Raw genomic sequence first — 12352 nt, forward strand, 5'->3', positions numbered from 1 at the left:
CGATCCAGCGTCCGGTCGATCGAAGACGATGAAGGCAGCTTGCACCGGACTCTAGCTGTGTCCAGTCGGTGTTCGCTGGACGCGTCCGGTCACGATTCTAGGGGATTTGGACCTCTTTGGAATCGACCAGATGCTTGGTGGCAGCGTTCGGTCGCTGCCACTGGAGCGTCCGGTTAGTAAAAATCGTGCGGGAATCAAACTCTCTTCTTCGTTTCCTATTCTACTCCGTGGGGGGCACTATAAATCTCCGCGTGCGGTTTTTGACCTATCTCTATTCTGCATCCTCGCCACCGCCGCGCCCGTCCACTATGCCATCGCCAGCTCCATGCCATGCGCCACCGCCATCGTTGCCCGTGCTCCGCTGCTGCCCGCACTGTGCCGCGCCTGCGCTCCGCCGCTGCCCGCGCACCGCCATCGTTGCTCGGGCTATGCCCTACCTACGCCACCACCGCCGCGCCCCGCGACGCCGTCCCCGCGCCTCCCCTACCCGCAGCTAGGCCGCCACTGCTCGTGTCGTCGTGCCCTACCCATAGCCGCGCTGCTGCTGCCAGCGCCGCTGTGTCCTGCCCGCGCCGCCTCCATGCACCAGCGCCGCCATCCGATCCAAGCTAGAGTCCCTGCCATCGCAAGCAACAGAGTCACTTTCCTACTCGCCTGTGCCCTAATCCACTGCCCTACATTGCATTGCTCGACCACCGCACTTCGCTGAAACCCTAATCACCTGTTGCCGACCCGGTGGTCCCCCGATCTGTTCCTCTTCTCGTCGTTTCGCTGGTTCATCAGGTAGCAAGCCCTTGGTTCTAATTTCGCATCTAATTGCTTGTTTTTCTAGGGTTTCATATCTCTAGATGAATAATTAAAATTATTTGTATACCCTCTATTCTATTGTGCAGCGAGTCGGTGTCGTTGTGGTCCTATTTGCAGTCATCAGTCAACTCGGGGCCAAGCTCGTGAGTACGGATCGAGGCCAAGCCTCGGAAGTGACAGTTGGCAGTTGATCTTCATCAACAATAGTTGTTCTTTTCAGATCCATCAGATGGTTCGCGTCAAGAATGTTGGAGGAGGCCCCGATGATGAGGATTTGAGACACCCGCCTCGCTTGCCTATAGATCCAAAAGGCAAGACAACGAAGAAGCTTACAACAAAGAAGTGAAAGTATCCAGATGCAGATACTGCTAGAGCAGCCGCAGTTGCAGTAGTAGCAGAGTGTGCAGAGGCAGGAGATGCTAGGAGTGGAGTCCAGATCGCAGATCAGCTCTCTCCATCTATGAGAGTTGCACTAGAGTAGGTCGAGCGCCGTCATGGTGGTCTAGCTGGGACTATCATGGTTGTGGAACGATGAGTTGTCTTGGATGAAATTCAGCCTCAGGGGGGTCATAGCAGGAGCCACAGCCAGCAGAGCAGACTCAGGAGGGAAAGCAGGCTGTGGAGATAGAGCAGGCACCTCAGTCACAGCTTCGCCGCTCTGGTCATACCCGTGTTCCAGTCACTCCGAGGTCAGAGACATAGTGGAGAGGTTCACGTCCACCGCCTAGACCACAGGGTCCGCCTCTAGTGACCCACTTGGATTTGAGGGCCGCCATGGCCAAGCAGGTTCAGCAGCTCAGATTTGTAGACTTTGAGCAGTCGTTTCCACCGAGGCAGGATGAGCGTGCTTCAAAGGGTTTCTACACACCTCTACAGAAAGATTTTTATAATGCATATCTTAACAGTGGGACTGTATTTAGATCTCAGAGGGTGTATAACATTAAGACCATTGTTGCAGCAGCTAGAGAGCACATTTGCCCCTACCTATCTTACCTGCCAGGGCTGATAGATTTACTTGGATGGATAGGCTTATATATTCCATCTTGGGCCTGTCAGTTCTATGCTTCTCTCTGGATTGACCCATAGCACAGATTTATACACTTTGCATTCAGTGGTAGAGATTATAGGCTGACGAGCACTAGGGTCAGAGAAATAGTCAGGCTTTAGGAGCAGCCTGTCCGGCTACATGAGGTTTGCTATAGACAGACAGTGCCCCCTAGATGCCCTCATGGCGGTATAGTGTCCCCTATAGATCTAGTCCACCATTGCTTCACAGAGCCATTCGGTGAGGGGTCTAGCAGGACACCCAGTGATCTCACTCTCACTACTAGAGTGCTTGATGCCATTATGAAGAGGACACTGCTTCCAAGGATGGGGTATCATGAGGGCTTGACTCACATACAGTTGTGGTTACTAAACTCTCTAATGTAGCAGACAACGTTTGATATTTGGGATCTCCTTCTATCAAAGATGGATGATACTATTGTAGAGGGGTTTAGGGGTCACAGGCAGCTGTCGTATGCTTACTGGATTACATTCTTGATCCACAGGGCAGTTACTGTGAGGACACCAGAGATGCTGGTAGAGTACAGTGGTGCTACTACAGAGTTCCCTGCATACAACATGACTCAGATGATCCACCATAGTGTAGTGAGGACACCTAGCCAGCCAAGCTGATGTCCAGAGGTGCTAGAGACTGTAGCTCAGTAGGATGAGACTATCAGGGGCATAGCAGCTATAGAGGAGGAGCAGCTTGATGCTCAGCAGAAGGGGAAGGTCGAGAGCGAATCTAGTGACAGATCAAATGAGGACTATCAGGACATTCCTCAGATGCCTCCATGTCGACATGACCATGAAGCCGGTAGCTCCAGTTCAGCTCCACCTACACCGCAGATAGACCCCGCTCTACCTGCCATACTTAAGCGGATGAGGCAGGATCAAACTCACCAGGCTCAGGAGACTGCCGCCACTTTTACATAGTTTCAGACTCGGCATGATGAGTTTCAGCGACAGCAGCATGCCATATAGCAGCAGCAGCAGGCCATGCATCAGCAACAGCTCCTCATGCAGCAATAGCTCCTTGGATTTATACAACATGTAGTGACAGCAATTGGGGTTCCACCGCCACAGCATTCACCCCAGCTGGTCAGCCTGCCACCAATTCTATGACTCTAGCTTTACAGCCTAGTGGGCTTCAGAGTCAGGGACAGCCATCAGCACAGTTTGCTTCACCTATAGAGCAGGTGTCCTAGTGGTTTGCTTCGCCAGTGTTAGCCCCACAGTTCACACCTCTTCAGATGGCCTTCACACCGGCTCAGACTTCCTCGCTACTAGTGTCAGATACCTCAGTCTCCAGGAGTCTTGAAGGACTTTCAATGAGTTGACAGGGCAGCCTACTCCGCCATATTTACATGTCCCAGGTCCTTCTATAGTTGCACCTATTACCGGGACTATAGAGATGCTTCCTTCCTCAGTGGCATCATCAGAGTCAGCTGCTCTAGTCATACCTGCATAGTATACGGCAGCTCTAGTTGTTGATCTAACCCAGACTGCTTCAGCGTCGCTTCTGGCTACAGAGGGTCAGACTGCTCAGAGCTCTGGTTCAGATGATGATGGCACTCAGTTTCAGCTTGCTCCTCGTACCTTAGTGCCCGACTTATCCGTTGTAGCCCCGCCGATCGACCCTTAGGTTTTGGTGTTTGACGCCAAAGGGGGAGAGGGATTGAGTATGTTAGTCTTAGGGGGAGCGACATATCTAGGGGGAGCTTAGTTTATCTATTAGATTATCTATTACATTTGGAGTTTTATGTGTGATACACTATTATGCATTCGTGTGTTTACTTTTATGCATCAAACTATATTTATGTGATAGTGATATCTACGTGATCGTGATATATGATATGTGTGCTCTCTACTTTGGATTATTTATATGTCATATCACTTGTGCTATGCTCATTTGCTTTGCTTTCGCGTTTTACTCCGATGCAAATGAGCTTGATTACTTGTACTCATGCTTATTTTCATATCTTTTGAGTACATCATGTTGGCTTGGGTCATATAAGCTTGCCTAACTCTTTTGTTCTTATTGTCAAAAGCTTATATGAACCAAACGTGTTAAAAACCTCAACTCTTTCACATACTCGAGGTAGTATTGTCATCAATCACCAAAAAGGGGGAGATTAAAAGCATCTAGGCCCCTAGTTGGGTTTCGGTGATTAATGACAATACGTGATTACTATGACTAACGTGTGTTTTGTAGAGGCAATTAAGTTAGGTCATGGTAATGGAGATCGATTGGGCTATCATGGTGGTCATGCCCCTACGATGGAAATTGTTTTGGTTTTCAAATGATGGACGATAAGGTTAAGGATAGACTAGTTCTAAGTGTCGTTTGGTGTTGAATAGACACTTAGAGTAGTTTAGGACTTTATTTTTCCTTTGGTCGTACTATTAAGGGGGGTATGGATGAGTAGCTTGACCTAGGTGAGTCTAGTGGGTTAGGTGTGGTACACACTTGCTAAACCTAGCCCTAGGTAGCTCCTAAAAAGCCCTTAGATCCATTGGAGTAAACTTCATTCACGTACGATCGAAAATTGGAAGTGATTGAAGGGTCAAATACTGACCGGATGCTGGCTTCGGTGTGACCAAACGCTGGCACATAGTTCGATCAGTTCATTTGATCAAGGTGAAGTCGTCTGGAAGTGACCGGACGCTGAGGGCCAGCGTCCGGTCGACTCCAGTAAGGTTCCAGAGAGGGAAAATCACGACCAGACGCGTCCGGTCAGTGATGACCGAACGCTGTCCAGCGTCCGGTCACCATTTGATCACTGGAATTAGGGGTGAACTGACCGGCGCGTCCGGTCACCCCATAGAGGCACATAACGGTTCGTTTTTCAACCCATGTTATAAATACTTCCTTCATTCGTGTGTTGGGGCACTTTTACTCATTTCAACAGCTGAACAACACCTTTGAGAATGCCAAGAAGAGCAAGGTCCTAGTGAGGTGATTGAGATTTGAGAATCCCAAAGAGAGCCCTCATTAATGAGATCAAGAGTAGCAAAGTGTGCATCCACCCTTCTCATTAGGCTTGTTGTGGTCAAGTGAGAGTTCATGCTTGTTACTCTTGGTGATCGCCATCACCTAGACAGCTTGGTGGTGATTGAGAGCTTGGTGATTATCCGGCGGAGCTTATGGATGACCCAACTCAAGTTGTGAGCAGTTGTGGGTGATTCACCGCGACGGAGTGTTAAAGAATCAACTCGTAGAGCGCACTTGATCCTTGCACGGATCAAGGGGGCTACACCGTTGCGCGGGAGCTCCAACGAGGACTAGTGGGGAGTGGCGACTCTCCGATACCTCGACAAAACATCGCCGCGTTCCTCATTCTCTCTTTACTTTGAGCATTTACTTTGAGCAATTCAATACTTGTCTTTACATTCGTAGAATTGTCATGCTAGAGTAGAATTAGAACTTATGTTAAGACTTTTTATGCGGTAGAATATTAGAAACACTTTCTAGACACAAGGAGTCAATTGGGTTAACCGTTGAATTTAATTATTGCAAAGAAATTTAGAATTAGTCCAATTCACCCTCTGTCTTAAGCATCTTGATCCTTTCCAGAACCAATGGCTAGATTACAAACAGGCCGGGCTCGTGCAGAGATCAATGACACGAACACCACGCTATCCACTTAGATAACAGCACGAGGATTTATCATAGGGAAAAAAGGGGAGATTCCTGTGCGCTGTCTCAATGTAGAAGCTTGACCATGTAAGCACGGGATGGGTCACCAAAGAAACATCATCAATATTAGAGAATATTCTTACAGACCACAAAGTACCTATAAGGTTTCAGGTATATAGAAGTAGTCACATGAATAACAGATCTACCTTTCAGAGTTGTCGCAAATGTTACATGAAACAGCCAAAAGAATATAGAAGATACACCAAACACATACCGTGCTAGGACACTAGTTTCAAGCTATTTTACAAAGTCATACTCCATTCCTAACATGGGCTTCCTCAATTGTCCTCGTCAAAATGTACTATTGTGCAGACTGCATTACAATGAATCCCATTACAGCATCACCAGACATGACTCAGATGGTCGCTGTGGCAGTGCGGGGTCAGCAGACAAGAAAACTTCCATATGGAGGAACTGTTTACCATGAACCAATGCCAACGGGAAACATATTACAAAATAGACTTTGTTCAAGTTAACTGACGTGTTATGTTTTGTAACTGTGTATGGAGGTCTATGAAGAAACAGTGCCTTTGGAAACTGTGGTACAAAAGAATGGGTCAACCTGACAAAACAAGTGGGATAATATCAAAGAGAAGTTAAAACAGTCAATTGGTGCAGTTTAGAGGATAAGCACATACCTTGGATGAATAGTGGTTAAAAGACAACATGCACAGATGTGGGCAAGATGCATCAATCAATCGGATGCTTGTCTGTTTGCCTGGTGGTGTATTGGGCAGAAATCAGAAGCAAGGACAGGAACGCACTAGCCACAAATATAGCATCAAACCAGCGGTGGTAGAAGTCAAATTGGATATCACCACCCAAAACATCAGTAATGATCACCCTGAGCACAAATGCATTAACAACCATATATTATATTGATGGAACTTGATCATGATTGAAAATTTCAAACCTTATGAAACATAAAAGACATCAAAAGAAGCATAACATCATTTCATTCAACAAGGTTGTTCACAAGGGACCCAGAAAGCCAGAGCCCCTTTATTTGTGACATCAATTGTTAAATTGACATATTCACTGTTCTTTCTTTAAGTCTTATATAAACTATCACATTTTAAATATCGTCTCCTTTTACTGGATTTTAAAAGGTATTGCAGGATCGTTACTGAAAATATATAGCGAAAATCAAGATAAACTAAACAGCGTGTTCAGTTATGGAATACCTATATTCATTTGCCAGGCTTTTTCTTATAAGAAGAATGGAAGATATGAAGTACATGCCCATGATCTCTGATAGGAAAAGGACAACATTGGTTGTCGACCCACTCCCAACTCTAGAAACTGCGAAGAAGAACTGCACAGAAAATGAGACACGACAGCTCAAGTTTAGAGTTAGATTCTTAATAGTTAATACAAAAGAAATCAAGACCACAGATCAATGGAAGGTACCACAAACTGATATACAAAATAGACGTAGCATCTATGAATAAATAATACTCACCTTCATAACATTTGCCAAGAAACCTCGAACAGATATGACAACCAACATCCCAATGAACATCAAAGATATGTACTGCAAGTACAACGCAGAAGCAGGACAAAGGTCAGAATCTCAACAAATATACAACTAGAAGAGGACAGCGATGAAAAAACAAGACAACCTAATATTACATTTAAGAAGGCAACAAGTCATCCACGTTCTATTTATGTAGAGTACACTACATAGAGGCAATTTTTAGATTCATTTTGCAATTATTTCAGCTATGATATACTTACCTGAGATAACAGTGCAACATCAATGCCAATGTCAAAATGTCTCAGGAAAATCGTTATTGTCATTGTTACAGGATCAACAGAGCCTGACTGGGAGAAAGAAAATGTAGGGAAAATAATTAAAATGTTTGTGGATTTAAAAATATCAAGCAAATGCATTTAGATCCACAAAGGCTGAGAAGTTTGTACCTCCTTAAAGACTACACTCTGCAAGGACTGCAAAAAAAAAGTAATATACATAAGGTTAAATCACAAGTGCGACATTTGAACCAAAGACTGAAAACAAAGTTCCATAAAAATAATCTTTGCAGCAACATGGTTAAGCTAGATAAAACTGTTCCAAAACGGAGTGATTAAACATATATTTATAATTATGCCCATCAAGTTCAGCATTTTCTGTGTGACTCATGGACTTATGGTACATGAAATGAGATGATTTGATGATGCGCAAATAAACAATATATGCAAGATGTATCAATTTGGAGTAATACCTTGAGCATCTTATAAACACAATACACCGACAAAGCATATCCAAGTAGATTCTGAAGATGCCCTCTCCACGTTCGAGAATACGCAGCAGCTATCTGCAAGGCAATTGCAGGAGAGCACAGAAACAGCTATTACTTAGCCTAAGAAAGATCCACTGCAAACAAACATGCCCAATAGTCACTACTGTTAAATGACATGCAAGATGCAAAATTGCAAAGGACTGCGATGCTGGCCTCCCTGTACACTAAAGTAAAAGATTCTATAACAAAAAAGTGATGTAATTTGGAGTGTGGGTGTGGGAGACAAAAAAAGTAGTTAATATCACAAAAACAAAACTATTTGCGTCTAACCACAAAGGAACTACAACTTCTAGGATCACTACACAGTACACAGAACTACAACTACTTGTGCAATCAGTTTCACAATCCCACAACATTTGACATTCATTCACATGGCAGCCACACAAGTTGGCATAAGGTCCCCACATGCAAAATGTTGTAGTTGCTTGAAACAGATGCCTCAGTTAGTTTTAGTTTTGAGAAACTGATACCTGAAGTTGTAGTTCCTTGATACTTATGTGCACATAGTTGTAGTTTTGTGAAATTAACTCAAAAGATAAAGTCCTGTGAAATTTGTGGGAGACGAAGAGCTATGGAAAAACACACACTCATCTACGAGACTATATAGGGCAAAAAACAAGGAAAAAAAACTGAGACAGTGAAGTCTTGTTAGAATATTTATGTTATTTTTCTAAGATTTTATGGCATAGAGTATGGACCACCAGCTATATCACTATCACTGAATACTTATTGATGCGTCAATATCACTATCATATGAGGATTACAGCTACCAGATGATTTGTAAGATACTAGGATGAACAACAAGGTTGAGAAAGTAGTGGGGTGTATCCAACTAACTAGTACAAAATGTTATCACTGATAATTAGATATCATTCATGGCACACAAAAAAATACCTTAGCCTGACGGAGTTCATATATCTCAAGGAACAGCTGTTTGGAAAGCTCTTCCAGTGCCTGGACTTCTGCTTCTAAGTTTTTTATATCTTCAAGATAGAACTGGGAATTAATGCTTATCACCAGCAAAGAAACATGTAAAGCAAACAAAAGCAGGAAACAAGGATACAAGTATACCCTGCTCAGTTTGATCTTCCTGCACAGATCTGACGACAGTTCCCACTATACGCTTCAGAAACGATCTGGCCTTTAGCTTCTGCAAGTAAATGTTCTTTATTCGCTCATGCTGTACATGGTATGCATCAAACAACAAAAGAATTTGCCACTTGCAAGTTGCAACCCCAGTGTTGTAACTTATTCCATTTCATGTTAAATGGAACAATACATTACCCCTTTGATTCCAATACATGACCACATTCCAAAACATGGCAATATCATGTAGTCAAATCTTTCGAGTTCTAATATTTTTTACCTAGTGCATATTTCCATGTAAACCAATGTGAAGATAGGATTATTTTCTCTGAAACATAAGGCAGGGACTAGTAAAGTAAGTACCTCCTCTGATCCTTGAATCCTCTCCATCTCAATCTGGGACAAAATAATTTTCTTCTTCTTAGCAGTACATGTCTCCATGGATTGCATCAGCTGCCGTTCCAAGGTTTTGATGTCTGCTTCATCAATTTCCCTGCAAATTATGATAGTTGAAATGACCAGTATAACATCTTAAAGATGTAGATCAAAGTTAGTCGTCAGAAGTGAAAATACAATCAGCCTGTTCGGGAGGCCGTATCGTATCGTGGATTATTTACTGCTGGCTGGTTTGGTGGGAGAGAAAAAACACTGTTCCCAGCTGGAAATTTACGATCGTTTACGAGCAAGCGAACAGGCTGAATATTGATGAGATAAGCTCCAAACCTGATGAAGAGCGACAGATAACTGTATGGCAGATTGACAGCACCAAAACCAGAAAGAACAGCCATGACACTCACTCCAATCACCCCAATCCTACTGACCAACTGTGGCATCGTAAAAAAACCTGCACGATGAACATGATGTCAAAAAATATGACACAACTAGGTATGAATTGAGCAACAAACAATTGGCTAGCATACAAAAAGGAATAAGCCAGAGATCAATATCCTAAGCTGTATTACTTAGTACAATCAATAGTTTGCAACGGCAACAAACCCTTCTCCGGTGAAGGCATGGGGAAGTGAATCCCCATGCGCCAGAACCCGTATAGGAAGACCAGCACAAAGAGCGCCGCGACGAGCCACGCCCGCTCCCTCCTCACCCCTGCAGTCAACAACCGATGAGCCGATCAGGACAGCCGCACACCCCACATAGGGAGAGAGAAATGAAGCAATGGGAGATTGATTGGGAGCCGGAACCTGAGTTACGGAGCAGAAGATAGCAGTGGTAGTAAGGGAGTACGAAGACGAGGAGGAGGATGAGGCAGAGGAGGTCGAGGTGCCAGTTGAGGAAGCGCGCATGCTTGGAGAGGACGGGGAGGATCTCGAAGAGAACGAGCTCGAAGAGGTTGCAGGAGAAGGCGAAGACGAGACCGAAGAGGATCTGCACCAGCACCCGCCGCTCCTCGTACTCCTTGTACAGCCGCCGGTTCAGGAACCACAGCCCCGCCCAGCCCAGCCCCACCAGCGACGAGCCGACGACCGCGCCCTCGTAAACCACTTTGCCCCACCCCATCCCTTACTGTATTCCTCGCGCGCTGCGGTCACCCTGTGCTGAGCCGGCTGCCGCGACGGTGGCCGGCGAGGAGAGTTTCGTCGGAGTCGGATCTCGTGGGAATTGTTGGAGGCGTCCGTAAGACTCTGCCGGTGGCGTCTCCCCTCCCCCACCGGGAACCCCTGCCGCGGTGATGCGCCGTTCGTGGGCCGGGCCGGATTTCAAGCCTGATGGCTAATTGGTGGTACTGCAAGGACTTTGTGTGCGTATGCCTTCTCTCCCCGTCTATACGGGCTTCGGCAGTAATATATGGGCCGGACGCATAAAAACCTACTTTTCGTGGGCCGTGCTCGGCTCTTCTGTTGGAAGTTTGACTCAGTGTGGACCAGCCCAACAAGATGCAACCAGCATGCATGATGACTCTTGTGGTCCTGCGGCCGTATTGCGTCGTGTTCAGTGTTCTTTCTCCGAGGGTCAGTGGGCCAGCTGAGCCCGGGCCCGTTAATCTTCACGTGGACTTGTTGTCGTGGACACTTGCATGATCCAACGCCGGGACCGGCCGTCCGTACACCGGAGACCACCACTGCTCCGCGAGACGCAACGAGTTGGCTTTTCTCCCTTGTCCCCAACGACCGCTACGACATCATTTCATCCCCTCTCCCAACCAGATCCACCAGACTACCCCAGCGCCCGATCGGCCGTCAGCAACGCAGGTGACACAAGGCAGCGGCTCGAAGCAATCTGGATGGATGGCTCATGGTCATGGATAGATCGCACGCTCCATCAAACCGGGGGACCGTTCGTGCTTTCTAGTCAGTAGTCACCACTCGCCACCAACCAAAAGTCCGACGACCTAACTCCGTCGCGTCCTACACCAGGCATGCCACTGTCATCGACGTGCCCTCGCGCGATCCCGGCACGCCCGCACTGGCCTAGGCCTACGCGTCCCCGCAAGCTTTAGCCGTCGGTCGTGCCGGGAGAGACGCGAGACCACACAGCCGGCTCGCTCGATCGGTCACATGCGTCCGCACCGTGTGTCCATGCTGATCCGCGATTCCCCCAAAAGCCCAAAGGCGTCAGCGTCAAGAACGGGACCCGATAGAGCACGTGACGCGAATCGCACCAGCCACCAGGCAAGTCCTCACCCACCGTGCCATCGTAGTACAGTGCACTGCCTTGTCCGGCGGGCCTCATCTCAAGTTCTGAGCTGTGCTGCGTTTGCTCCATGGATCAGAGAACTAGAGCGTGCAAGGACCCACGTCCAGGGTTACAGCCTGTTCCGCCACCAACTCTGGAAGCTTTGCGACAGATCCAGCGTTACTACGCTTTTCTTCTCCGAACACCCACGACTTCGACATGACGGGTGCCCATGAGCTTCGCCTATGCATCATGTTCCCTTCCGCCTCAACACGTCAAAGCGATCATCAAAAAAGCAGCATGGCGGTGGAGTTTGCCCATAACCACAAGCAACAAGCAAAGGCAGGCGCTGGCAGCAGATTAAAAAAGTTGTCATGTCACGTTTGTTCGCGCAACTTAAGCTAAGCTCCGCTCGCTGCTCTTAGCGAGAGAGGGATGGCAAGTTTTGTTTCATGTTTCCTGATGAGTTATTGGCTAGACCCAAAACTCATACTGTCCACGGTAATGTGAAGCGCAGGGAACATCTTTGAGAGCGTGTTTAGTTGCCTAAATTTGGAAATTCAGACTAATATAGCACTTTCGTTTTTATTTGACAAATAGTGTTCAATCATGGACTAATTAGGCTCAAAACGTTCGTCTCGCAATTTCCAACAAAACTGTGCAATTAGTTTTTTTTTCGCCTACATTTAATGCTCCATGCATGTATCGCAAGATTCGATGTGATGGGTACTGTAGCACTTTTTTGGATTTTGGGGTGGGAACTAAACAAGGGATGAGTTAT

At 46.4% G+C, this 12352-nt stretch overlaps 1 protein-coding gene across 1 annotated transcript; it reads right to left on the reverse strand.

The window, feature by feature from the left end:
- Window positions 1–5667: 5667 nt before the first annotated feature.
- Window positions 5668–11877, reverse strand: LOC136491370 (GPCR-type G protein COLD1-like). The gene is made up of 13 exons (XM_066487646.1): window positions 10140–11877; window positions 9937–10044; window positions 9664–9784; window positions 9304–9433; window positions 8926–9004; window positions 8749–8837; window positions 7777–7869; window positions 7475–7501; window positions 7289–7375; window positions 7014–7085; window positions 6736–6866; window positions 6190–6395; window positions 5668–6113 (listed from the first exon to the last, which is right to left on the reverse strand). Exons 1-12 carry the CDS (start codon window positions 10453–10455, stop codon window positions 6242–6244), a joined length of 1407 nt encoding a protein of 468 aa, XP_066343743.1. The 5' UTR covers window positions 10456–11877; the 3' UTR covers window positions 5668–6113; window positions 6190–6241.
- Between the last annotated feature and the right edge of the window lie 475 nt (window positions 11878–12352).

The sequence above is a fragment of the Miscanthus floridulus genome, chromosome 11, assembly GCF_019320115.1.
Source record: "Miscanthus floridulus cultivar M001 chromosome 11, ASM1932011v1, whole genome shotgun sequence".
In the NCBI taxonomy this organism is placed as follows: Eukaryota; Viridiplantae; Streptophyta; class Magnoliopsida; order Poales; family Poaceae; genus Miscanthus; species Miscanthus floridulus.